This window comes from Vidua macroura, chromosome 14 (genome assembly GCF_024509145.1).
Source record: "Vidua macroura isolate BioBank_ID:100142 chromosome 14, ASM2450914v1, whole genome shotgun sequence".
Classification (NCBI taxonomy): Eukaryota; Metazoa; Chordata; class Aves; order Passeriformes; family Viduidae; genus Vidua; species Vidua macroura.
In genome coordinates, this window is record NC_071584.1 from 3,348,184 (window position 1) to 3,376,168 (window position 27,985).

Below are 27,985 nucleotides of genomic sequence, written 5' to 3' on the forward strand. Positions count from 1 at the left end.
TCTGGGTGCTGTGGGTTTGATCATAATGACCTTTATTGGAGACAGGTGGGGTCATTTATTATACAGAAGTAACATCACACCATTCTCTTCCCATTTAATTCCTTTTAGTCTCCTTATAAATCTGTAGCAAAAGTGCACTTTGAACAGTTTTTAATCTATAGTATATATCTTTCAATATTATCTCTCAGTCAGGTATTTTATTTGTAAAAAGGTATCACCAGATATACAAAATACATGTCTAAGTGTACTACATTACTTTTTGTATTTACTGTTTAGATTATTTTTAACTCAGTGCTCTCTTTTTTTTTTTTTTTCCATTTTTTGCAAGACTCAGAGAAGACTCATGAGAGTCTTCTGATGGCATCACCAAGAGAGGACTCACAGCTTGTGTGTGGAGAAGGGGAGAAGACTCTTAGCCAGGAACAATTGTCACACAACAGGAACAAGATGACAAGCACTTTTGCTGCTGTTGAATGTGTCTCTTAAAATGAGAGTACTCTGTATAATAAAAAAGAATTAAAAAACCCAATGTCCGTATTTTATCTTCTGGAAGAGATGTGCCAGGAGAATGGAAGCTGTACCCAGCTGGAATAAAATGGCAATGGTTCATTTGCATTTTGAAGGCAGGAGTTAATTGCTAAACATCACCTTTGTGGTCATGAGAGGAAGGAACAGACACGGGCAGCACGAGGAACTGTGAGATGCTGCTTTCCTGAGGACAGTGTTTTGGTAAAATATTGAATATCCTGCACAAGCCACAGAATTGCATAAGTTAAAGATCCTCAAGAACAACAAGCACCGGGGACAAATGAGGGGCTGTGACAGCCACACTGAGGACACACAGCTCAGGGACCCAGCAGAACACTCATTCCCACTGGGAGGCTGGAGCCAGCTGTGACAGGCTTTGGCACAGCAAGAGGACTTCTCCAAAAGAAACTTGCACAAGATTTTCTGAGATTTCTCACCAACTTCCTTAGTCTTTTCTTCCTAGTAATCCTTGAGATTAGAATATATACACATAACAGATAATTGCTTCATTTCAGCCTTCAACAGACCAACCATTTCCCCTGGGAAGCAAGGCCTAGAGAGGTAAAACAATCAGAAGCATTTTATGGGGGGTTATGATTCCCAGATGGAGACAAACGTCAGCAACGACTGAACACTGAGCAGGCAACATCTGCTGGGTTGGTTGGTTGGTTTTTCTTCTCACCTGTTCATTACCCTGAAGACTCAGAACTCCTGGATTAGTTCCCTAAATACCCCTTCCCTTGGCCAGCCCTTCCCAATTAGTGCTGTTTCTGTGGATTAGCATAGATTCAAAATGCAACTTGCATCAGTTTGCTCAGAATTGAGTGAAATGTGGAACAGATCCTGCTTCAGAATGAGGGCACTTTTGGTTTATGCAACAGCTCCAAGAAAGGCTGGAATTCCCAACTTTTCTACAGCAGAGATGGTTTTTGACAGGTCAGGGCTGCTCTGCTCCCCTGGAACCTGCAGCAACGGGGCCTGAAGGCAAAACTGCTGCTTCCAAAGGAAAATGCACAGCAGGAGAGGCTGGATGTAGAGACAGTTCTCTGCCTTCTGCAGGAGAAACAGAACAGCACAAGTAAGAGTACAAAAAGAAGCAGTGCTGTTAGTGTTCTCTAAACCCAAGAGAATGCAGAATGGGGAGGTTTACAATGCTGCAGAGAGAAGGGTTTGTCTGCTTTTTCTTTATAAAAATTACAGACTTGACATTTCCAATACGTCTTAGCTTTGTACTGCTTCTCAAGTCTGAGTCACCAAAAATATCCAGCAACCAGCTGCTGCTCATATCCTAAAATATGCCTTCAGCTGACACTGAATATTGAAATCATTCTGCTAAAATACAGAAAAACGATGGCAGAAACCAAGGTATAGCCTCAGGCCAACTTTAAATGGTAAAAATCCTACAATGCTACTTTGAAATCTCTTCTTGAGTTCATGAAAAAATAAGCAGCCAGGTTTCAAGTAGAGGTAACACAGATTTTGGAAGATAGCACATAAAAAAAAAAAAAGCCCAGAAAGAAAACTGGAACAAAAGCTCTTCTTGTTAGGGCAGTTCAGCACTAATCCTCCAAAAAGGGCAGGAGGGAGCTCTCTCCTCCCCCTGCGTCTGTCCTGGTCCTACAGCATCACCGAGGAACTGCTCTGCTGGCACAAACGTGTTCCACTCGGACAAAGCTTGATCCCTTTTTCCTTGTGTCCATCCTTTGTGTCTCTTGTCTCAGTCCCTGGACTGGTAGAAGAGGATATATCCAGATTCAGAGTTTTTGGAAATGTCTGATGTTAACCCATAGAATTCTTCAATGGCCTGGGCGTCAATTTTCTGAAAATTAATGGAAGTTTCAATTAGCTTCAGTCACAACATCACCCTAAAAGCCTTTTCCCAGATAAACCATTCTTCCCAGTTCGTGGAGGTGATCTGGAAAGCCAAGCAGTGTTGACATGGTGACACTTCAACATCACTCAATCCAACAAAACATTTTTTCCCACTTAATAACTTACTGACTATTGAAAAAACAGGAAATGAGGATGAAATAACAAACTTCTCAGAAGGGGTGCAGTCCTGTGCTGGACTACAAAACAAGTGATCCATGAAAATGTATCCTTAAAGGACTACATGACATTTTTATACTTGCTTTTCTCATGCTGGTGGTACCTTGCCTGAGTATTTTATAATTGAATTATTTTATAAATTAAAAAAAAAGCAGTCACTAATCAGGCAAGCAATTTTTGTACAGTTGTGCATGTCATGTAGATTGAAAATTCAGCTAAAATAAGTCCAGATTTCAAAGTTATTGTGAACCTTTCAAGGACAAAAGTCCTGCAAGTGCTTCATGAGTTCTTTGGGTCTCATCTAATTATGATCTTTGGCCATGAAGAGCTTTCCTACCAAGCAAAGCCTTCTGGAGTATTATCACAAGGTTTGTGTCTTAAGAAAAATTATTATTTGCTGTATTAATAGTATTAAAATCTGCTTATATTTCAAGTTGTGATCTATGTGCAGTAAAGCTGCTTTGCTCTCATACTCCAAGCAGCAACTGGAGGGAATTTTAAAGGGTTTTTAAAGATGCAGGTTCCACATATCCTGAGCACAACTGGCTTCCCATCAATGAGCTGGATCCTGCAGCCCAGAGACTGGAATAAAACATTTCCAGGCACCTGTGCTGCTCAGCACTCCACTGGGATGGAGTTTTTAATCCCTTTAGGACTCTGGATCCACAGAAATGAGAGGCTGAGGAGATGAGTCTCAAGTTTCCTTTTATTCCCAAGGAATAAAATTGAAGAAGAAATGTTCCAAACCCAAGAAGCTCTGAGTTGAACACCTGCCCTGCTCAGGAGGAGCAGAGACCAACCTGTGATTACACCTTAAATGAAAGGGACCCTTCCTCAGCTGCAGAACCCACTTGGAGAATGTGAAATCTCTGCTCCCTGAGCAGATTTTGGCATCACCACCAGCTCAGCAGCACTGGCTTCTCCATGTGGCACTGCCAAACAGCAGTGAGCTGGGAGCAGCCTTTTCCCAGCACAAGAGAAAACAGACAGAAGATGCATCAACTGCAGAAATTCTCTCTTGAAGAATTTTGTAAAGCACCTTCTCTTAAAAAATAGAGAAGAGGGGGAAAAACCCCCCAAACAGATGTTTTGTCTTTTCTCCAGTCAAGGAGTGAGGGGAAGCTGAAATCCCCTGCTGAGGCTGCTGCATTTTCACACCATTTATTAACATAACGTTACTACAGACTGTTAGAGGCACATTTTAACAGAAATATAGTGAAAGAACACTCCTCAGCTCCTGCAGTATATTTAGCAGACAAGTCAAACATGTTTTATTTTAAGTGCCAACTCACTTGCCATGCAATCAAGCCTATTTCCACTACTCATTCTGAATGCAACTCAAACATTTGATCCATATTAATTCATGCCTCAGATATTTTTAGTTTCAGCACAGCAAAACTGACTTCCTTCTTTGATTTTGCTATCCACAGAAAACGGAGTGGAACTGAAAGGGGATTATATAGATTCTGTTCTTCCCATTCTTATTGACCAGATACAGTTTAACCCAGTTGTAACTGCAGAGTAATAACCAGTGAATGGCTGTTACTCTAAAGCTACAACTTTTAGGATTCTGCAACTTCACCTGGCATTAAAGATGATGTTTCTTATGAACTGAGATTTGCTCATTTCCAGACATCTATTCTGGTTCTCCAAACCAAATCCAGTTCTGCAATCCCACTGCCAGCATTCAAATCCCTGAGGTATTTTTTAAGCAGAGCCATTCTGTGCCTGCCCTCAGTGAGGAGAGCTCCATGGATGGATAAACTCCATGGAGTTTACCTGAAGCTTCCAGGTAAACTCTGGCACTGGGATGCATCCCCTGGCTGCTCTGGTGACAAGTGTCCAACTCAAATCAGCCATTGGCTCAGGTTTCTCAATCCATTTTGCTTGGCTCAGGATCCCCCTTGGACTGATTTGTCCCCTGAATTTGTTGCTTTCCCCATATGCTGCAGGATGTTTGGGGATCATCAATCTCCAATTTAATTGAGAGTTGGCCCTCCCATGAAATCCTAACAGACAAATAAATCTGCCTTCCCCATTGCTGACATTTAGTGGGTAATGAGGACAAACTCCTTCCTATTTTCAGTTTGGAGCTGTTCACTCACATCACTTGCCAAAAAAGCAATAAAGCTTTTTGTATTTCAGGGGAAAAACCTTTTCCTGGGCTTTCAGCTGCAATATCTGTGAACAAAAGCTTTGCACTCACCTTTTCAAACCTGTTTTGTTAGGTGGCCACACCTAGAATGCAAACCCTCCAAAGAGCATGGTTTTTACAGCATTTTAAATAAATTCTATAGAAGATGAACATGAAAACAAAAGCAAGCCAGAATTAAAGCTAGAAAAGCAACATAAATGAAAAAAAATGTGGGTTTTTTCCCAGAAGAGAGAAACTATATGACAGCTCCTTGGATTTACTGCCCAATAACAGACAGCAGACATTTAAAAGCCATTTTTGGCACATCTGTAACAGTGTAAACAGTGTTTGCAGATAAACAGAAATTTGGTTTTGCCCTAAAAGTGAAGATTCAACATAGAAGTGACTGATAGAAAACAAATACAGAATAAGAGGATGGTTATTTTCCATCTTTTAAAATGTGAAGTTCATCTACTGGATGGAAAAGACTGAGAATACCTGCATTTTAAAATATTGGGGTGAACACTACTTCCAAATTAGGTGAGACAATTCTGTAGCTGGACTATGACAGAAACAGAGGAAAATCACCCCAAAAATATGAAAATGGGAAAAAGGGAACTGTTGACAGCCACACACACTGGGAAGCCACCCTTGATGCTCAAAGCTATGCAAAGATAAAAAAAAAAAATCAAAATGTGGAATGTCCTACATTTTTATTTCAACACAAGCACGGATTTTGCTATTTAGACACTTAATCAGTGCCTTGACCATGGCATCCCTGAGACAAACAAAGCATTTTCATCTTTACAAAAAGCAGCTCTGCTGTGGCATTTGTTCTGCTGTTTGATATTTGCTTAATAATTAAGTGAAATCCACGGATGTATAAATATTGTGGATATCAGCCTTTACAGATACGTTGGCAGAAAAGGAAAAATTTGTCTGAGCTGTTTCAACATCATCACTAAAATTATTTTTTTCCTACAATTGGTTGCTGAAAAGTGACCCAAAAAAAAAAGTGAGAAGCTCTTAAGTGCAGCAATGAAATGCAAGTTAGCAATGGAAAGGAGCCTAAAAATGGGCTGAAATCAGAGTTTTTGGGTGTTTTGTTGTGCCTTACCCACCTCTACAATGTCATCATCAAACAGCAGCCAGAAGCCGTGGCTCTTCACGATGGTGATGTAATGCCCACGGTTTGGGCCACTGCAGGAAAAGGGATTGCAAATTTATTATCCAGGAGCCACTGCCCTCCCCAAAATCACTTCTGGTTTTCTCAGCTCCACTCCCAGCTTTTCCCTGATGAGGTTTTTGGATTTTTGCCAAATTGCTTCAATTAAAATGTTGCCGTTGGCTGCTTGGAAACACAAAATATTCAAAACACACGATGCCGTAAATATTTCATATCATCACTCATAGATTTTAAAAACCAAAATTAAAAATATTTCAATCTCTGTTGTGGTGCATTCACCACTGCTGAGTATTTTGACCACTGTGAAGTTCTGAGTTAAATCTGCTCTGAAATATTTTATTTCACAGCAGGAATTCCTTTAGTTTTCAGTGTGGTTTAACCTGACTACAGACAGATCTTCTGTGAGAGCTCTTCCCCCTTTTCTGGTGGAAGTTGCCAATTCAGAGAATGGAATTCCTTTGTTTAAGGCAACTAAATAAAATTAAACTTAGACCTAATTTAAATTTAAACCGAAGTAAAACCCTATGTGCAAAATATTTCAAACAAGTTCTGAGAACTCAAAATATTCAGAAAATCTCATTTATCTCAAGCCTTTGGTAAATTCCCAGTAAGAATTGAGAGCAGGTGAGTTACAGGAATCCTAAAAGCCCCACATAGGAAAAAAGGTTTGAGGAAAAAAAGGAAAACCATTTAATAATCTGAATTATTAATCAGCATTATCCAAACATGTAAGTGTAGGCAGAGGTATGGCAAATAAAAACTACACAAGAAAATACATTGCATGAGATCCTAAAATGGTAAAATTATATATGACTATAACTGCACCACAACAAAAATCGTCTAGAATCATATGAAGTTTATTTATACTAAATCTATGCATTATTAGCATTTTTTTCCTCACAAAGATATTTCAAAACAGTTATGTGCTGTAATAACTGGTTACTTTAAAACTCACACTTCCTGAAGGCAATTAGAAATACTTTTTCCCTTCCATGAGGGTTTTTTTTCCTAAAATGCTTTGAAGTTTTTTCCTCTTTGCTTTTAAAATCAGAACTGAAGCTGCTAAAACTAAAATTTAATGGAAGAAAATAAGGATATTTTTCAAACCAGCAGTGCACAGTTTATTCCACATGATGGCACCAGCTCCTAAAGAAATTTCAAGGGTTTAGGCAGCAGCAAGATGAAAACCATAATTTAATTCTATTTTAGTAGGTGTTTTTCCAAGATTACTTTTTCTTCCCTTTAGATTTCCTGGAAAGCAGGATTAAGGGTGGGGTTTTTTGTTGTTTTGGGTTTTTTTAATGATTGCTCTTTGCTACAGCTCAAAGAAAGAACTTGTCTGATGTGCCACTGTGCTGATGACACAAATGACACAAAATCACAGAAAATGACAAATCTTAGGCTGTAAAGTAAAATTTAAAACAGCAGAAATTTCAAGTAAAATTTTAAATAGAAAAAAAAAAAAAAAAAAAAAAACTAGTAAAAAAGACAGACATTTTTTTTAAAAAAAATCAAAATCCTTCCAGCCAACCAGCTCTGACAGTGCACCTGCATTACCAAGCAGCATTATAGAACAGCACAGGGATGAGAGATTCCTTCAAAATCCCAAGGGAAGGCAGGGAATGTGCAGAAGTACCTGCCACAGTGAACCACCACGGCCACCAGGTCGTACATCCTGTCGGGGTTGGTGGCATCCCCCGAGGTGTTGAAGAGCCGCAGCTCCAGGGGGAACACCACCCTGTAGGACAGCTTGGTGTAGCGGTGCAGCTGGTCCATGTACTTGAACCTCTTCAAGTGCAGAGCCAGGATCATGGGCAGCTTCTTCACCCTCATTCTGGAGCACAGAAATATGTGAAATAAAGGGTAAGGATTAGCAAATCACCCCAAACAAAGATTTGTTCAAGAATGGCTTCGTTATGAGGAAGCGTCGTAAAAGGTGTCCAATATATTGGTAGGATAAAAAAATCCTTTTTTTTTTTTTCTCTCTTAGTGAGAACAGGCAATATTTATTCCAAATTGTTAACAGAACAACTGGCATCTGAATGCAAGACAACTGCAGGACAACATCAATTTTTCACCCATCAGTGGGAAGAAAGAGCTGGAATAAATCTCTGCTGCTGCTCTGGCTGTGACCAAGTCTGAGGGGAGAAATAAGATTTTTTTGTACCCAGAGCTCACAGACAAAGCAGATGGGATATTTTCCAGTGGCTTTAAGCTGATTAATGCTAACTGGGGAAAATGTGGATGTCTGGAAGCACCAGATAGAAACTCTTCTGGGATAAACACAGAATGGATCTCCTCATGATGAGACTGCCATGAAGTCACTTGGCCTCTCCACTTCTCCTTTACCAAACACAGACCCAGACAACCTCACCTTTTCTTTGCCTGAATTCACCAGGTGTATTTGCCCAGAAATTTTAAGAGAACATCTGCCTCAGCCTGAATATTTGGCCCTTACCTCTTCTGTGCCTCCTGTTTGCTGCGGCACTGCTCACAATAGTATTTGTATTCACTGCATAGAGTTTCAGTGTTACTAAATCCCCTGTGGAAATCAGAGAGTGGCATAAGCAGGGATATTCCAGAGCATCCAGGCTGAAAATGCTGAAAAAAACCCCAAATAACACACAGAGGATGAAGCTCCTTTCATTCATGGTGCTCCCAGGCCCATTTGATGTGTATTTGTCTCATTCCTGGGATGCAGCGTCAATGTTCAGCTGGAAAAATCTGGAATTTACACTATTAACTGCCTATTTTCTGGCTAGGAAAGGTAATAAACAGCAAGAGGTGATTGAGTTTCGTTTCCATCAGTAGCCATTCCATGTTTTCTTTAGTGGCAGAAATTAAATGTTCACATCTCCAGCCATTAAGTAGCAAAGTCTGGATGATCCTTCAGCTCCCAGCAATTACAGATCCATTATCAGATATTAAATAGCCAGATGCTGGATGCAAATTAAATATCCAAGCAGCTGATAAGCCTTGGATCCAGCAGACAAACACATGGAGCAAATGTTTACCAGGAAAAACCAAACTGACCCTTAACATCAGGGCCAGGCAACTGAAATTCAGTAAGAATATGAAAATAATCAAGAATTTATTGTGAAACCAAACACTGCATATTTGTTTTTTGATAAAGCCTGACTGTGTGATATAACAAATTCAAATCCCCATAAAAAAAAGTGAAAATCAATCTTATCTACCACTAGTATTTATTATCTATGAAAATCCACTAAGAAGCCTTCCAAAACTCACACTATTTTACCTCATGTCAAAGCCTACAGAGAATAACTAATCCAGGCTCTTTCCTTCTGACCAGGGCAGGTATTTTTTCCATTCCCAAAGAATTCTGTTTACCTTAGACAATGTGTAATTGATGTATTTTGTTCCACATCAACCGAGAGGTCCAGAAAGTCCTCATCTTTGCTACTAACCTTGAAAAAAAAATAATAAGAAGAGGTATTTGGTAACAATTTAGAGCTAGCAGATTTCTTTTAACCAATTCTGGAGTGGTGCAATGTGATTAAAAATAAATGTACATGCACATAAAGAGGCCTTTTCTTGAGGTAAACTAAAAGGGATTAAATAATCGGATGTGGTGTTAAAATCTGAAGAGGAGCATTAAAAAAAAAAAGCAAAAATAACAAAACAAAACCAAAAACCCATGGAAAAAAGCACAAAACCCCAAACACTTTCTCATGAAACATCTCTCCCCCTTGAGACTTCAAAGCACTTCTGATTATTTCACTGGCAAACCCAGGTTTAACCACTCAGAGCTCTCACTGGAGAGGTTTTAACCACATTCCATTTTCTCTGCAGCCTGATGCAGCTTTCTGCTGCATTTCTGGGTGTAACAGTCAATACTCAGAGGCAAGGCAGAAACAGGCAGATGGCTCCTCAATTAAATGGGTTAGCAGGGAAGAAAACCATCTTTCCATTTGTGGAACAGTCACATTTCATTGCAAAAACCTTGAGACAGAATCCTATTAATGTCATTTTTAGAGCTTCTCCTCACCACATAGCCATAACTTTAGATTTTAAATGCCAAGAACAGTCTTTTCTGTTGTAATCACTTCTTGGGTTTTTTTATTTCTCTCCCCATCTGGGTTTTCATTTTTTTTTAGCACTATTAAATCAGAGCATATGACAAACTACAAATCCGTGGTCTGAAGGTGGTGTGGCTCTAATTCTAGACTTCATGCCACTTTTCTTGCTCTCAAATAGAGTGGCCAAGGATCAGCACCGAGCACAGAATCCCAGTTCAAGCAACTCAGTTCATGCCAGAGTTAAATTAACAGCAACTCTCATGTAGGAACACAACATAAACTCTCAATCACTGACACAGGGAATAACATGGAGACAAAAAGGCAGCTTGGATCAGCCAGGTGCAGCTGCCTTGATGGAAACAGGAAGGAGAAACAGGGAAAACAGTGGGCTTTTTTTGGGCAACATACCTTAATGAGCATTGGTTTGAGCATAGAGTCCTAAAATAGGCTATGCTCCATATTTTAATAGAGACAGTGCAATTTCATCTACCCTAATGAATGAAAAAGGGTGCTCAGTGTTAGGGAAACCAATCCAGAAGCTGGGAGAAAGCTAAAGAGGAGTGGTTTGGTGGTGCACGTACAGCCTCACAGTTAAGACATCTGGTTTCATTGGTTAGTGTTCCTTGGAAGATTTCATGGACCCACGTCAGATCAGGCTTGTCTCCTTCTTCACTCTCAATGCTGCCATTCTGGAGCTTCCCATTCTGCTTCTCCTGCTTTTTCTCCTCTTGCAGTAAGTCAGCAATAGTGTTCAGTAGGTAGTTTAGGAATTCATGTGCATCCTGCTGCATGTAATTATCAAATAACTCTGGAAATGAAGACAGGGAGGAGAATGAACAACTGTAGACACTTCCCAACACCAGGTCACTGTGGCTTTTCCCTTCCCTCCTCTCCCCTGTTACACAGCTCTGGTGGTACTGGTGAGCTTGGGAAGAAATGCACTTTGTTGTTCTCTCAATGATTATCCTCAGGTTGCAAGGAACAAACAGCTGAAAACTGCCACTAAGGAAACTTAGTTTGGCCATTTCTCAGAACTGAAGAATTGGTTTGGGGCTTTTTGTAGTTTTTTTCTTCTTTTCTTTGGAGAGGGAAAAAAATAAAGAAATTCAGATGTGTTGTCTTGGGCCACTGGTTCATTAAGTCCAGCACCAAGGGGCAAAAATCCCCTACTGGAAGTTTGTTATCTTTTTAAGTTCAAGCAGAGAGGACAAATCAACAGCCAGAACCTTTGCTCACCAAACAGCCCTGGGAAATAACCACCAGTTCTGATCCTAAGGAATTCATCCTACCACAAATGCAAGAGAACAGGCTGTGAGTGGCTGGGCCTCCTGTGAGAGCTCATGAGAGCCTGGGGCAAGGACCTGGAGCGTGCTTTGTTCCTCTGGGGAACACCATGCCAGCGTGGAATATCTGGACATGTGCAAGTCTGGAAACACAGACACTGAGATAAGGACAACTCACAGGACAAGCACACAGGTGGTGAACTTCACACCACAAAAATCTTCAAGAAACCTGTTAAGACTTGACAATTCAGACTCCAAAAGAAACCTGAAATTAACATTTTACATCCTTAAAAATGCATTAAAAATCATTTATTAATTTACCATTTTCCTTCCTTAAGCGGGAAATAAATTTCTTGGGTGGGATGACTCCCACCTTCTTCTTTTGTGTGGCAATACTGTTGAAGAGATCAGAGAGGCAGGTCAGGAGGCTTTCCTTCTTTCGAGGCTGCACCTTGTATGCCAAAACTTTTTCCCGAAATGGCCGACAAAAATAAAGTGCCTGTAAGACTGAGTTGCAGTAGCAGGTATTGCCGAACTGGTCAAAAAAACAGAACAGAGGGAAAACAAAGGGCTTTGGATTAGGGCTGCCAAAAAGGAATGACAGGAAGAGAGTGCATTAAGAATGTCACACAGTGAAACTGGAGGAGTCACCTGGCAGAGCTCATTGAATGGGGAAACAGTGCTTGGGATGGGGGAAACAGTGCTTGGGATGGGGGAAACAGTGCTTGGGATGGGGGAAACACTGCTTGGGATGGGGGAAACACTGCTTGGGATGGGGGGAACTCTGCTTGGGATGGGGGGAACTCTGCTTGGGATGGGGGGAACTCTGCTTGGGATGGGGGGAACTCTGCTTGGGATGGGGGAAACAATGGTTGGGATGGGGGAAACAATGGTTGGGATGGGGGGAAACAATGGTTGGGATGGGGGGAAACGCTACTTGGAATGGGGGAAACGCTGCTTGGAATGGGGGAAACGCTGCTTGGAATGAGATAAAGGCTGAGCCTTGTGACAGCAAAGGAAGGGAGAGGAGACAACACCCACAGGATACTGGGAATACACAGAAGAAGTAATTAAGGGTTCAGCAAAGAATCAAAATTTTTGGAGACACACAGCACTACTCATCATCCTGAGAGGGAAGATGTAGCAAGGACACTAAATAAATAAATAGTAAATTTCACAGAATATTTTACATTGGGAGGGATCCACGAGGATCATTGAGTCCAACTCCAAAGTCAACAACCCAAAGAGGGATCAAACCCACAGCCTTGGCATTACCAGCACCCTGCTCTGACCAACTGAGCCAATCCCAGTGGCAAAATGGATTATAAACTAATAACAAAACCAGTATTTCCTGCTTATAATGGAATGTTTTGAGCAGCACACGATGCAGGGCCATGCACAGAGCAGCTGGTTTGCATCTGGCCTGTGTGCAGGCAGTGTCAGAGCACAGATAAGGCCTTGCAGAGGCTGCTCCCTGTGGCTGAGCAAGGAGGACACCAGGATATCAGCTTATCACCCACAACATACCACAGCTTCAGAGCTGCTGCTCTGCAATTCACTGTGCTGCTGCTTCAAAAAAGGGACACAAATTCTGGGTTTCCAGTCCCCAGATATTCTGGTAATGAGGTTCTCCACCCCTAGAGCAATATGTTTTAAATATGTTTAAACATTTAAAAATGTTTTAAATAAACTAAAAAAGCATAAAAATCTGTCTGCAGAGCAGATTGGTTTTAGGTGATACACTGAGACGTGGCCACTGTTCACCCAAATTTGGTGTGATTACTGCAGCAGAATGGTTTCAAGGTAATAATCACTTTGACTGAAAGAGAAAATGAACAGCTTAATTCATACAGCTGAAAAGGTCACAGATTATAGCTACAGTAACATTGACTTACACCATATGCAAACAACAGGGAACAACAGTTAAAACTTATTGACATGAGGAAAATAAATATGGAAACTAAACAAACACATGAATGAGGAGAGAGAATCACTCACATGCTTGTTAGTGACCTAGGAAAACAAAGAAGCATCATGCTAAATAAATCTGCACACAACACAAAATAGGCATCCTAAGTCTGAAAGCTCATTTGAAGATAGGAGCTTCTTAAAATGAAAATTGAGATGAAATTCTGGAATGACACCATTGTTCCATCCCTCTTGAGCTTTAGTAAATATAAACTATTTTAACAGTTTCCCACATATTCTGCAGTGGCTTTAGACACAGTTTAACAGTCAGGTTGCTTTAGCTCACTGATCCAAAAATTAAATTATTCAACCCAAAGTTTTGACCTCCATTGCCCACGAGTTCAACACCTGATTGTATTTGCAGTGCAATCACACATTTAACAGCACTGATGCTGAAGCCATGAAACTGTCCTCTTTAAAATGCTCCAATTAATTCCAAATCATGAAAGAACCAGAAATAACTTCAGAAAAAGCTCAGCAGAACAACGGTGTGAAAACACTACCCTTAAGAAACCAGTTGCAAGAAATGAAGCACAACAGTGTTTTGTCCTTCAAAACAGAGAATGGATGGGGTTCTAACAATTCTGGTTATTTTCAGGATGCTGTTTTTCCTCCTCATACCATTCAGTGCTCTGCTATTTCTGTTACAATTCCATTTTTGCCATTACGGTGCAAACCTCAGCAGCTTTGGAATGGCCACCAATTCTGGGTGTTTGGATAGCTGTGTGTCTGAAATATAAACTGCTAGAAACCCACACAGCGTTAATTAACTGGGTCTCTAATGAACTCAATAAATACTGTTTAGTTGGCCATACTTGGTGTGTGAAGACATGGAGCATGTCCCAGCTCTCAACACAACCTTGACGACCAGAACACAGAAATAATTGTTTCTAGTGAGTTCTGCCAAAATTGCATTTTCCCATCATAAATAGGATGCCACAGAACCACTGCTGCTCTGAACTAAGCAGGACCAATATCCTCTGCACAGTTAATGCTGGCACACAAATCTGCTGCCCCACAGCCACACAAACTGCAGAAATTCAGCTTTTTGGAGGGTTCATGGCTACACCAAAAATCCAGAAGGAGTATTACGACATGAAGGAATTATCCACCCAGTCCATGTCATTCATCTCCTGCACAAAACTTCCACTCCTCCCACGAGAGGGGTGTTTTTAGAACTAAAAAGTAACACATTTTTATTTTAAAACCTCCCCCTGCACTGCAGCATCAGTGGAAAATCTTGTCTGGAGCAGCATATGAACAATGGACACTTTATTTTTTCCAATTTTCCAGCTAAATATTAAAACCTTAGAAGTAGAAATGTACTGGAGAAGGAAGAGTTCTCTCAGAGACTTTACAAGAAATAAATTTATTTCTCTGTGTTTCAGATGAAATGCTATCTTGGTTAATAAGCACACTGCAGGATGTGGTGTCTGTGCTCAGTCCCACTCAAAGTGAGAAGTCTCATCAATCAAGTTCTCTGAGAATCCTGCTAAGCTCCAAATTAGGATGTGAATTAAACCCCAGCATTTTAAGCACAGAAAATTCACTTACATTGACCAAGCCAAAGTAATGCTCATTCACAGGGAACTGCTCAGGACCAATCTCTTTCTCCAAAGCAGAGGCATTGGCGCCCTAAAAAAAAACAATATATATATTAGAGAAAATAGACATTTCCTAAAAAAACCCAAAGCTTAGGAAATAATTAACTTCCATTGAAAATCAGTATTTTGTTTGCTGTGTTCTTCAGAATTAAATGAATATGATGCTTTATTATCATAAATGTACCAAGGTCTCATTTAAAATCTCAACTCCCTCAGCCAAAATTAGGAATCTGATCTAACAGAAGGGTTTTCTACATTTGAGTTTATTTGGAAATTACCACAATCAACTGTTCTCCCTTAAAACACCAGGTTGGCCACAGTGATCTTGAAACAGCAACTGAATTTAGTCAAGAATGCACTGTAAAAATAACGAAACTTACCCTGTATTTTTCTAGCTTTATTTTGCAAAATATAGTAAAGTTTTTGTAAAGTTTTTGATGACAAACCCCCAGAAGAATGGAAGGAAGAGTTTGATCACATCTCAGATCACCTGAAAGTGCTTTGGCTTTGCTACTTTTCATTTCAGGGGGATGTATGAAGCTCACAGTGCATTTTGACACGTCCTTGAGTTTCCAGCAGTACAATGAGGATGGAATTTGCTCTTTTAGACACAACTGAAAGCCACCACTGCTCTTATTTGGCACATTAAGCAACAACTAAAGCATTCCAATGCTTTATTTTGAATTTCAACTTGGTCCACTTCATATTCAAAGTGGTTTCTTCATCTCTTTCCATTTTCAACCCACCAACACCTTATGGATGGGAATATCTCGGGGTTTGGTACCTTCCCTCATTCCTCTCCACCTTGTTCTTTAATGCTTCTTGCTGATGCTCCAACATTCCTGAGCTCCTTTGTGCAAAATCTAAACACTTTGGATTCCTAATTCTGTTTTAAATGCCCAAGTGACTCCAAGTCTAAACTTGCCCAACAGAAATCTACCTGCACAGGTGAGCCACCTTCAGACACCTCAGAAAAGCATTCAACCAAACATTACAGTCCAGCAAAACCCAATTGATTTATTCCCTTGAATCTACCAATGCTTTTTAATCACTGAGCAAACATTTTCATCACTTCCCTATTAATTAGAGACTGTAAGGACAGTTTCATCCAGATTGTCTTTAACAGAGAAATAACTAAAAATTTCCTAAAAAAACCAGGAAAGAAACCAAGAAATAATCTGCTTTAACAGCTGTAGTTGGATGTCCCCCATCAGATTTACAGTGAGTTACATTTCTCAAAGCAGATAAAACAAGGCAGGCTCAGAACTGGGTACTCCAAACCCCACTAAACATTCACAGGGTGCTGACAGATTTACAAGCAGAGCTCTGCTCAAGCAGCAATTACACACAACATTTTTGAGGCATCAGTGCCAGTTCAGGCAGCTCCTTTCATTTGTTTCCTTGCAGCCATTCCCTGCTTCCAAGGAGCTCTTTTTCCTCCAATATCTCCCCCCAAAAAGCCCAAACCAAACCTAAAATAAAGGAGAACCATCAGCAAGGAGGATTTGCTGACAGGGGTTTCTCCTGGGCTACCTCAGCTCTCCACTTGCACTGCTCTGATCCACACTGCCTATGGGAAATGCTGTAACTGGAGATGAGCATCAAAATTCAGAAATGCACAAGAGGGGAAAATTCTGGAATTTTCAGCCTGGAAATCAGAACTGGCTCCTGCTGAGGTTGTTTTGCTCTTCCAGGCTGCATGTTTGGAGATTAGGAAAGGAGGATTTGTAAATCCTGTCAGCTTGTGAAGTGCAGTTTCCATCTCTCTTGAGTTTCCTCACCCTCTCCATGATCTCCAGTATTTTATCAGGCAAACACTGGAGAAAAGCTCATTAAAGGAGGTACCAAACCTCACAGAACCAGCGACACTTGACAGCCCAAATCCTCCAGCTGGAAAGCAACATATGGAATAAATACCTGAACAAATAAAAAACCATAAGAACTGTAATTTTTAATAAAGCTGTGATATAAAGAATTGAATAACCTACCTTAAACCAGGCTTGTCAGCCAAGCCACCATTGAACCTGACAGGTTACAGGTGAATTTTTTCCCAAGTATTTCCTTGTATTTATTGCCCAAACTTTATACATTTGGGTAAATTAACTGCAGAGGCAGATTAAAAAAAAATAGGTTTCCTTAATAAATTTGATTATATTTAATGTATTATTTACAACTGAAGTTGTAGATGCCTCATCTCTGGGAGTGTTCAAGGCCAGGCTGGAGCAACCTGGGATAGTGAAAGGTGTCCCTGCCCATGGAATGGGATGAGCTTTGAGGTCCCTTCCAACCCAAATCACTCTGGGATTCTGTGATGATTCAAAAGTTTTTTTTGACAGAGAATATTTTAAATGCATAAAATCATAAAAATCCCAAAACAGGACTCAAAGTACTTGTGGGAGGAATCAAAAAAAAATCACAGATTAATCATAAATAGTGCTGAAGATGCAAACTTGCAAATTAAATAGTGCTCCAGGAAATGCAATGCCCAACATTCCATGGAAAAAGAACTCCCTTGCAGAAGCACAGATGATTCACCACGGAGTCAATGTCCAGGAGAACTGCACTCAACAAGGATATGGGATATGGGGGGGGAAATCCACTCTATGGTGAGGGCACCACTTGGCCTCAGTCATGTTTTGGAGTAAGGTCTAGAACTGCAAAGTCCAGCTCCTCCCAATCAGTGATCTCTGCAACTCATTTACAATTAGCCAATTAACCCAGTGCAGCTGAAATCTGGTCCAGCCTGAGCCATGTCCTGCTCCAATGAGGCTTTGCTGTCACACTGACAGGTGTCACACACCTTTGCCCACCCCAGCTAAAAGATTTTTCCATCTTCCACAGATCAGAGGAATACTTCCTCACAAGAAACAATCCACACTTCATCATTTTGGAAATATAAAAGTCACATCTTGTCTAGAGTTAAAAATCTAACCAAAGTGGCAAGTGTACAAAATATGAAATTTTATTTTATTATTTGGGGAATTAAGAAATGCACCTCTTTGGGGTGCCAGAGCCAAAGTGTTCTGCATCTTGTGGTACTTTGCACACCTAAAACCATCAGAAAATCAATACAGTTTTGCTAAACTATGTGTCACATTGTGGGAGCAACAAGAAATGCTATGAAAAAATTCCTCATCCATAGCAATTGACTCTACTTGGCATAAAACAGCTAAGCAAAACCACTAAAACCTAAAATACAGCTGAATGTAAAGATTAATGACTTCTCACTGCTAGTGTAAAGGAAATAAATGAATGTTTTAACAACCGCAGAGTACATCCTTGGCTTCTGGGAGGTGCAAGGAAATGCCCTCTCTGCTGCTCTGCTTCAGGACCATCAAACTCAGAGCTGTGAGCAGGAATAAACCCAGATTTCTACAACACACACCTACCCCAGGAGGAAAACTTCCCCTCATTTAACCACGTGGTGATAGTGATTGACTTACATAATGAGATGTGAATTTAGTGTCTCACAGTGGTGGGGGAGGTGACAACGGAAGTTTCGGCACTTGTAAGCAGAATTTTCCATTTTCTGGAAATTCCTGGGACTTCAAGTGTTGTCTCAGAGCTCCCCTTTTCTGCTCACACCCCACTCACAGAACGGGCTGTACTTCCACAGTTCTGGAATTATCAGTCAAACAGGAAAATGAAAAACTGCCTGGCTCATCTCAACTATCACCACCTCAGCAGGAATGCACACAGCTAAAAACAGCCAAGAAAACCCCCAAAGAACAACAATAAAATATTTCCTGTCACAGCTGCAGTCATTTTACTTTATGCACATCAGCTAATTAAAAGAAGAGTCTACCCAAGAACATTTCAGCATGTCTGAAAAAGAACACCCTTAAAAAAACCTAATATCCCAAATATTAAAGTATCAAACAACAGCAGAGGGAATTGTTAATATTCAAGTTTTCCTCACTTTTTCATACCAACACAGTGAGGGACATCTCACCAATATCTTGATTTAGAAATGTAAGAAAAGGCTGGATGTGGCACTCAGTGCTCTGGGCTGGTGACAAGGTGGGGATTGTCATGTTGGACTCGATGATCCTGAAGGTCTTTCCCAAACTAGAAGATTCTGGAATACTATTCCATGCTCAGAGCTGGATGAGATATAGAGAAAATAGCATTGGGGTAAACTAGTATCTACCCAGAGAACAGTCAAGGCAAGTTTGGTTGGATTTTTTAAAGAAAAGGGATGTGAAAAGAGCAGTTTGAAACCCCCTTACCTGAGGGAGCTGTCTAACCAAGCCGTACCGAGGCAGTGATCCCACAGTACTCCTGAAATTTTAACTGAATAACCCATCAAAACCAGAAGAGAGATCTATCAACTCTTCCAGCTTGTAAGCTCTGAGTGATTTTTGCTCACTGGAGAAGTCTTAAAGATTTATCTCCAGTTCAATGCACCATGCAAGTGGAATAAATAGCAGTAGACTTTTGTTTCTCACCCAGCTCACTGCAGCACCAAAAGGAGATCACAGAGAAGGATAATTAGGCATTATTGCCTCTTCTTAACGAAAAAAAAAAAAAAATCCTATTCCTGCAAAGAAAATGAGTATTTTGCATAGCCTAGATTTAATTGATGTCAGAAACTGGAAATGTATCAATTTTCCAGGGGCTTCAATACTTGGTGACCTTAAACTTACTGGATTTGTAATTATTCTTACAGACAAAAGCTCATAGTCTGCATTCATTTATCTGACAGGAATCAGAGGAGTGCTCAGTTCTGTCTGTATTATATTTAATTAGCTTTATGTTAGAAATTACAATTGGGCTCTGAGTTGAAGAGTTTTGGTGAAGCTGTGGATGAATAAAAGCTGGGAGTGATTATGAACAACCCCACAGCTCAGAACAGGAGCTGCTGTCAGCTGAGAATTCCACATTTCCAGCATCCTCGTGGTTCCTGCTTCAAGTTACAACCTCTTTCCTTTTCAGCAATATGAGTTTTACTGAGTTTCAGTGAAATCCTGAACAACCACAAGCCTTGGCTGACAATTAGTGGACTGTTAATACAGACTACCTATTTTTTTTCCCCCGAACTAACACTTTCCCACTTGGCTGGAATCTCCATTTCCATTCCCAAATATCTGCTTTCTGCTGCTCTGGAGGTAACTCTGCACATGTGAGGATGGTTAGAAAAGCAGAAAGAAGAGTGTGAGGAGACCAGAGCATGGAGCAGCTGCTGCTGCAGCTCCAGGGAAAAAAAGGACCAAAATTAGCACAACTCTGGGTCAGGACCCTCACTGTTATTCTGAGCTCTTGTCAAAATAATCAGGTCAGTGCTGTGCTGCTGCTCAGCAAACAGTGAGTACTGGAGCTGGAAAATGAGGGAAAAACCCACAAAGCAGGGAAGGATTCACAAGTGGGGAGATCCCACTGCCCTGAGAGTTCATGGCATTCACCCCTGACAAGTTCTATGGGGCTCTAATTACACAGGTTTTGAATTGCCACTGGGTTTAGAACGATTCCATAACCACCACTAGCTCAATGTCATGACAAAAAATACTCAAGATTTCTTTGGTGTCATCGACAGACACAGAAATTCAGAAAGACTTGCCAAACAAATGCTTCATGAGGTTTTAATTGATGGTTTCTAACAGGGATGAAGCAACTGCTTAAAGTACAAGGGAATTAAGTAAAATGATGAAGTCCTTACAATCTTTTCAAAAATACAACTATAAACTTACAGTTTGGTCTTTTTTCAAAATGGATCCTGCCAAAATCTACAAGAAGTCTTTTTTTTTTTTTTTGGTTAAAGTTTGCTATGCTTATTTTGGGCACTCCACCACTTTAGATGGACACACATAAATATACACACGCCAACAGATGCTCCATTTACAGTTCATTTGTGGGCAGTTGCAGACTGTCAGAAGAGAACTTTTAAAATCTGGATGTGTCTCCCAAAATTTCAGAAAGCTTTCTATCTGTTCATTGTATCCTGTTGAAACTGTAGGTCTCTATGCTTGCCTCCACCCTTCAGCTGCTTCAGGCCTGTCTAAAACACACCCAGACCAATCAATTCCATTAGCTCATCTTCAACAATCAGTTAATTTAAAGCCCTCTCCATACAGCCCATGCAAATTGGAAGATTCAGCCTCTCTTTAAGGATAATTACTGTTGTTTTAGCTCAGTACAAAATATTCAACATTACTTGATTTTTATGCATTTCTCTTTGCAATGAATCTAATTCAGTTCGAGTGAAGGAATTAAAGGCTCATAACTCAGGGGATCTCTAACCTTTCCTTGCAGCTGGATGCACACCCAGGAGCTGTGTAGCATCACTGGAGTAAAAACCTGATGAAGTAAAATCCCTGAGGATATTTGGCTTGGACTCCACACCATCCTAACTCCTGGACTGGAACCAGCTGCTTGCAACTGAGCACCTGCCTGCAAAAGACATTTCCCTTAAAGAAAGGCAAAAAAAGGGAAAAAAAACCTACAGGATTTCAGTGTCCAGAACGTGCCTGGTGCACAAGTCTTGCTCTCTAATTACTCATTTGGCTTTGAACAAAATGAGAGTAGCAGAAGATTCAAGGTTTAAACCAAGCTGGGAAGCAGCTTCCAGGTTGTGCAGAAAGGCTCCCAGGGACACCATCGTGCAGCACTCCAGATTACAGGAGCTGCTTAAACCCACTGTTGAGGAGTTGTTTTAAGAGTGAATAAACAAATCAAAACAAAAAAGGGGGGGAAAAGAACAAGTAGGCCAAGCCAAAGCTACTTAAAACCTGTCAGGAAAGAAATCTGCATAAGCTGATGCAGAAGTCTGCCTGCACTTGCTGTATTTGCTAAGATAATAGTTCCAGCTTCAGGACTATTAAAATTACCCTGGGGGAAGTGGAAATGGAGCAGATTGGGGTTGTATTGCTGCAAGTTTATAGAACACACTGTCATGGTTTTGTAAACACAGATTAGATGTTGCTTTCCCCATCCTTTAAAACTCCTTGGCTGTGTGGAGCACTGAAGTCAGATAAAAAGAGTTGTCAGCTGGGGGTTTGAAAGGATCCCTTTTCATGGATCTGGGAAAGCTGTCTGTGTTCCAGGCATAACAAATTACTGTAAATTGAGCCCTGGATTGCAGCACTTTGCCTGCATAAGCACTCCAAACAAACTGATAATCCTGAAAGGAGCAGTGTCACAGACTATCCAAGGCTCCATGCTTCCTAAAGCCACAGAATCTTCCTCCTGGAAAGGCTGTGTCCATTTCCAGTGGGGAGGAGAGCTCACAGAGCACCCTGACTGCTGCCATGGCACCCAGAGAAACTCCAAAGTGCCGTATTTCCACAGGAGTTTTCTCCTATGAAGCCTTAATTGGAGTGGTTTTAAATCAGTGGAGGAGTTTACAAAGCAGCCTGCATTCAAGCACATGTTTATTCTGTGAGGAGCTGGTCCTGCAAGGTGCACAGGATCCACACCTCCCAGAGGCAAGCAGGGCCCACACTCCTGTGAAACCCTCTCATTTTATGCTCTTTAAGTGAGATGGCAAAGCTGGGCTCCAGTGAAAAGAACATGTGGAAAGGATGCTGGAGAAAGGGCAGGAGAAACAGAACCTTTGTCAGCAGCTCCTTCCCCTCCTCAGCCACTGCCTCCCACATCACCACTGCTCCCAGTCCATCCCAGTTCATTCCAGTCTCCTCAGCCACTGCTTCCATATCAGCACTGCTCCCAGTCCATCCCAGTTCATTCCAGTCTCCTCAGCCACTGCCTCCCACATCAGCACTGCTCCCAGCTCATCCCCCTGATTTCTCCACCCACAAGACTCGTGACCTTGTGCTTCTCCCAGTGACCCAGTAACACACATAGGAGTGGAGTGGAGGCTTTGCCAGCTCAGCTCTCAGGGATTCTGCAGCTCTCTAAGAGAACAAACACAAACAGCTCCCAGCTGTGCAAGGCCCAGTGTTTACCAGCATTGTTCTTTTGTGAGCTGGCAGTGAGATTTTATCAGGAGCCTCACACATCAAACAGTGCAGGGACAATGCTGTGGAGAGTGAGGAAGTGGATGCTGAGGGAGGGTGAAGATTTATAAATAGGTTTATATTTCATTTGTAACTTCAGACATTTTACAGAGCAGTAAAACTCAGCTGTGGGGCCAATCAATGGGTTTGAATGGGGAGATATATTCACAACTCAGTGCATGAGAGGTTAAGTGGATAAATCATGGAATAGTTTAGGTTGGAAGGAACCTTAAAGCTCATCCAGTGCCACCCCCTGCCAGGGTGGGACACCTTCCACTATTCCAGGCTACTCCAAGCCCTGTCCAGCCTGGCCTTGGACACTGCCAGGGATCCAGGGTCAGCCACAGCTTCTTTGGACACCCTGTGCCAGTGCTTTACCACCCTTAATGGAAAAAATTCCTTCCTTTCTAGTCTAAATTAACCCACTTTTAGTTTAAAACCATTCTCTCTTGTCCTTTCACAACAAAGCTTATCCCCATCTGTTTTACAAGCCCACTTTAAGTATGCACTATAAAAGGAGCTGAAAATAGAAAATACAACATACAAACAAACCATAATGATGCACAATGCTGCCCTTTATTTTGGCAGCAAGTGCAGGAATCCCCCAAACTGACATCTGCTGGAGCAAGCACTGAAAGCCATTTCTTTTTTAATAGCAACAAGACAGCAAGTGATGTGCATGTAAACAGATGAATTCCAAGGCAATAACAGCATTTCTCTAAATCCTGATTAAAGGACCAAACAACAGAGATTCAATAACAGAGCACATCTTGAACAAGCTACACTCTGTTATTTTAGCATCCTTCCCCAGGTATTCACACTTCATTTTTAAATGGTAGCAGCTCTGAAGTAGAAGCCCTCTAATATAATCAGTGTCTACTTGGAACAAATGAACCATGGAGTGCCCAGCATCCTCAACTCCATGGCACAACACAGCTGGGACTCTCATGATCTCTCACTTTCCTGAGGACAACTAAAGCTTGAAATTTTAAAAGTTTATAGACAATCAAAGCAGACACCAGAACAGCACAAAAGCTCATTCATGCTTTCAGGACTCCTGTAAAATCCTGCAGCTTGCTCCAAGGGAAGCTGTGTAGTCCACCTGAACTGCAGGCTGGCTTTGCTTCCAGCCCCAAACTGTCCGAAGCCCCAGATCTGCAGCAATAAACACCCATCACACACAGCATTAAACCAGAACACAGACAGCATGTGGGAAAACCTTGAAGTGACCTCCTCTCTGCTTTGCAAAGGGTTATGTATTTCTTTTCCCCTCAAAACAATTATTCTCAGTTGTTCTCAGACTGGGTTTGAAGTGCAAAGATTAATATTTGGATTCTTTCAGCTTAACAAGTCAGTCAAGAAGCAGAGCACTGCTAGAGACAGAAATCTGCTTAGCCAGCTCTACTTCCACCCTCCCTTCCTGCGGTGATCAAAATAAATGCTATAAATGTTAGTTCTCTGATAAAGCCAAACCAAAGTACTACAGCTACAGGTGACAGCAGGGAGGTGACATTACACACCAGGGACACCACAGCTCTGCTTGAGCTGCCCAGTGTGAATTATTCAGGTGGCAAATGGAAATGTGGGACTTACAAATGCTGCAGCCACCTCCCCTCCAGCAGTGAAGTCAATAATTATGTCCTGATTCAGAGTATGTAAGACTACCCTCAATTTGTAGCCTGGATTGGAGTTCTTCAGGCATGTCCTACTGGTTTAACCAACAATTAGGCATGAATCTAGAGGAAGTGGCCCTAATTGCCTACAAGAAACAATATTCTGCTCACAGCTTACTACAGACTCCTCACAAGCTGCCAGAGAGGAAAAGCCCAGCTCTGGGCTTTGCACCTTGCTCCCTTCTCAAGTTCTGGTCTCCTCTTCTAAAAGTTCTGTCAATTCAACAAAATCCTCAAGTTCTGACTCAGAAACTCAGTTCTACAACTGCCTGAGAGCACAGAAAACACGTCCTGAGTCAGAGGATTCAGTCAGACCCAAGGAATTCTGCCCTCCTCACTCTCCTCAGCCAAAGGAGGATTCCCACCTGTCCACCCCAGACCCACAGATCTCCCCTTTAAACACTTCTGAAACAGCAACTGTAGATTTTTTTTTAATGCAAAATGCCTCAGCAGTGCTCTCTGCTTCCATCCCTGTTGCCATTTCCCTCAATCCTGCAGCTGCCTGCAAGCAGAAGGAAAAACCCCCAAAGCCCAGAGCAAAGGGAAGGGCTGGGACACAAAGCTGGTGCCAGGGAAGCAGAGCTGGGGCAGTGGCTCCTGGCCATGGCTGTGCTTTCCACGTGGTGTCAGCAGCCTCCCCAGGCAATGAATCACATCCAAATGAAAATCCCTGCTCCCTCCCAGCTCCCAGTCCTGGCCAGGCTGGATGTGATGGAACTGATGCCTTGTGAAGGCTGCCCTAGAGCAGAGGCTGGATGGAGCTAAAGAATAAAGCAGGGATTTATTAAAAGGATCTCCTCCATGGATCCACCTTGGGCAGCACAAGAGCCCAGCCAGGGCTGCACCCAAGATGAATCAAAATGGTCACAAAATGCACGAGCGCTCCCGGGGGCTCTCACTGTGATCAGTTCTGCTCCATTTGCACGTTGGAGTTCATTGCCCAATTCCAGCTTTAGCCCATGCAGTCCCATCCTGCTTTTCTCTCTTCAGCCCACGTTGTTTGTGCTCTTGGGCCTGAGATTTGGATCATTTGTCCTTGGTCCCCAGCTGGAGAAGGAATTGTTTTGTCTCCCTGCTCTGTGAAGAGAGCTCACCATCCCCTGATATGAAGCCCAGAGCCACACACTAAAGCAGCACAGAATGTGAAAAATAGAAAAGCTGAAACCTGAGGCATCAAAATCCTGGAAAAGGGATGGTGCTCACACCAAGGAAATGCCACCACCCTGAGGCACAGGAGAGCTGATCCACAGGCAAGTTATTTTAGGGAGGGGGAGATGATTCAAGTTCAACCTCATTACTGGCTGCTAATGAGCTCAAGCTTAGAATTTCATTTTTAAAGAGATACTGGAGAGGAATGGAGTGGCTGAGAAGCAGTCAGGAACAGCAGTCCCTGTGATGCTGAAGGGTCTGACAATGTCACAAACCTGGGTTTCATTTTTCCAGCCTGGAGGACAGATGATGACTGGAAATGCTGGTAAAAACTGCATATTTTACTAAAAAAAATATGTAAAGTCCTGTAGAATCACTACAGATTAGCATAATCCTGAAGAAAGCAGCTCCCAAAGGGACTTTGTTCATGTATTTCAATGTTTTTATAAAGAAGGCTCAGGTTTTTCATCTACCTTTATGACAAACCAAACAGTATTTTTACTTGCTGAACATGCAAATAAACTGATCCAGTTTTAAAATACAGCACCCAAACCTTAATTTCCTGGGCCAGATGAGGGAATAAATGTTAATATTGACATTAACTTTAGCCAAGCTACACATGCACCTAAAACACTGATGCTGGCAGATTCCACAGCATTTGATTAAACGACTAATTAAGAAATGTGGAAGCCAATTTCATGCCATTATTTAGTGCTACCAGCACTGTTCTACGATTTCTGCACAGAGCTGAAGCAGCAAATTTTCCACTTGAAACACAATGGGGAGAATCTGCCTCCCCAGAGCTGCGGCAGTTCTTAGAAAAGAACAGACCCAGAACTTCAGGAGAGGAATGGGAGAAACCTGCCCAGCTTCCATCCACCATCCCAACCAAAATCCAGGCAGGCACAGGAACAAAAATGCCAAAATCCCACTGGGATGTGCTCAGGCCTGGCTGCACAGTCCCAGGTAAATGCTCTGCCTTCCCTCTGCCCTCTCAGTCCAACACTCAGCCAGCTGCTCTCAGGAATGCATCCAAAATATTCCAGGGACTGAGTCAATCTCTGCCTCTGGGGTGCAGAACTCCTCAGCAAATTTGTGACTCACCTCTCACGGCCTTCATCTCACCTGTGTCTGTGATGGCAATTAAAAAATACAAATTATCTAGGGAAAAAACCCATTTAGTGAGATTAGGGAAGGAGAAAGTCCTGGGAAGTCTTCTCCAAAAGACTTCCAGGGAGGTCTCCATGGCCAGGGATTTGAAAATCAAAGATTAATGTCTCTTGTTAGGGGTGTGAAACTGCAAATGCCCAGTTTGTACTGGCTCAGTTCAGCTGGGAGTCAGCACCTGCATGGAAAAGTAGGGAAATCCTGTTCCTTTCCCAGCCAGGTGAAAACAGAGCCAGAAAAGCGGCGTGCAACAGCCCCTGCTGAGGCTGCAGAAGGGAGAGGGAAAGCTGAGCAGTGAAAGGCTAGGACGGTGAAAACCAAACTGCTCCACGTGGGCAGCCCCAGCCCGATCCCCTGCCGGGCTCAGAGCAGGGAACTCCTCCCAGAAGGTTCTCGGGGCGCAGCTCTGGTGTCTCACGGCCAGGCTGAGATCTCCCCGTGAGTCAGCTGTGCCCAGCGCCAGCCCGGTCACCCCGGCCTCTCTTTACACGGCAGCGGAACTTCATTAAAAATTCTGCATAATCATGCAATTACCAGCCTGCCTCTCTCCCTGGCGGCAGGGACGGTGCCGGTACACGCATGCACGTGCAGCGACTGCAGAGCTTTGACAAACGAGTAGAACGAGCTTTAAAATTATCTCAGTTATCGCAACAACCCACTACGACCTGGGCACAAGGCCAATTAATGCTCGATGATTCCTTTTCTCTCCGAAAGGCAGCACCCACCGGCCCGCAGAACATTTCAGGGCACAGGCGGCGGCAGACACACCCACCGGGAGCGCCGAGTTCGCGTTTCTGCCGAGCCTCCAGCACCTTGCCCACCGGATTTCGGCCTCATTATCCCAAATCCCTGCGAGCTCCCCGCGCTCCCCCCGCCCTGCCCCGGCACAGCCGCTCCGCCCCGGCCCCTCAGACACCCGGTGCCGGCGGCGGGGCCTCCCGCAGCGATGGGTCCGAACCGCTTCTGCTGCCCGCACGGCGCCGGGGCGCGGAGGGCGGGCCCTCCCCGCCGCTCAGCGCGCGGCACAAGGCCGGGAGCCCCTGAGGAGCGGCCGTACGGGCCGGGCGGCCGCGAGGGCTCTCACCATGGTACAGACGGCGGCGAGTCTCCGCACCGTCACCAGCGCCTCCATCCGCCCCCGGCCGCCGCCATCTTGGGCTGCGACTGACAGCGCCAGCTGCGCACCCGCTAACCGGCCCGGCCCGTGCGCCGCCGAAACGGCGCCGCCCGCGCCGCGCAACCACCGTTCCGA

At 42.6% G+C, this 27,985-nt stretch overlaps 1 protein-coding gene across 2 annotated transcripts; it reads right to left on the reverse strand.

Moving 5' to 3' along the window:
• Positions 1–15: 15 nt before the first annotated feature.
• On the reverse strand, positions 16–27,983 carry LOC128814303 (ubiquitin carboxyl-terminal hydrolase 12-like). 2 transcript variants are annotated; one of them, XM_053990003.1, is made up of 9 exons: positions 27,818–27,983; positions 14,743–14,823; positions 11,542–11,755; positions 10,519–10,745; positions 9,249–9,325; positions 8,356–8,439; positions 7,534–7,731; positions 5,833–5,911; positions 16–2,347 (listed from the first exon to the last, which is right to left on the reverse strand). In XM_053990003.1, the coding sequence occupies exons 1-9, from the start codon at positions 27,863–27,865 to the stop codon at positions 2,246–2,248; spliced, it is 1,110 nt and encodes a 369-aa protein (XP_053845978.1). In that variant the 5' UTR covers positions 27,866–27,983; the 3' UTR covers positions 16–2,245. The 2 variants fall into 2 exon arrangements, with proteins under 2 accessions (XP_053845978.1, XP_053845980.1); XM_053990005.1 differs by lacking the exon at positions 8,356–8,439.
• Between the last annotated feature and the right edge of the window lie 2 nt (positions 27,984–27,985).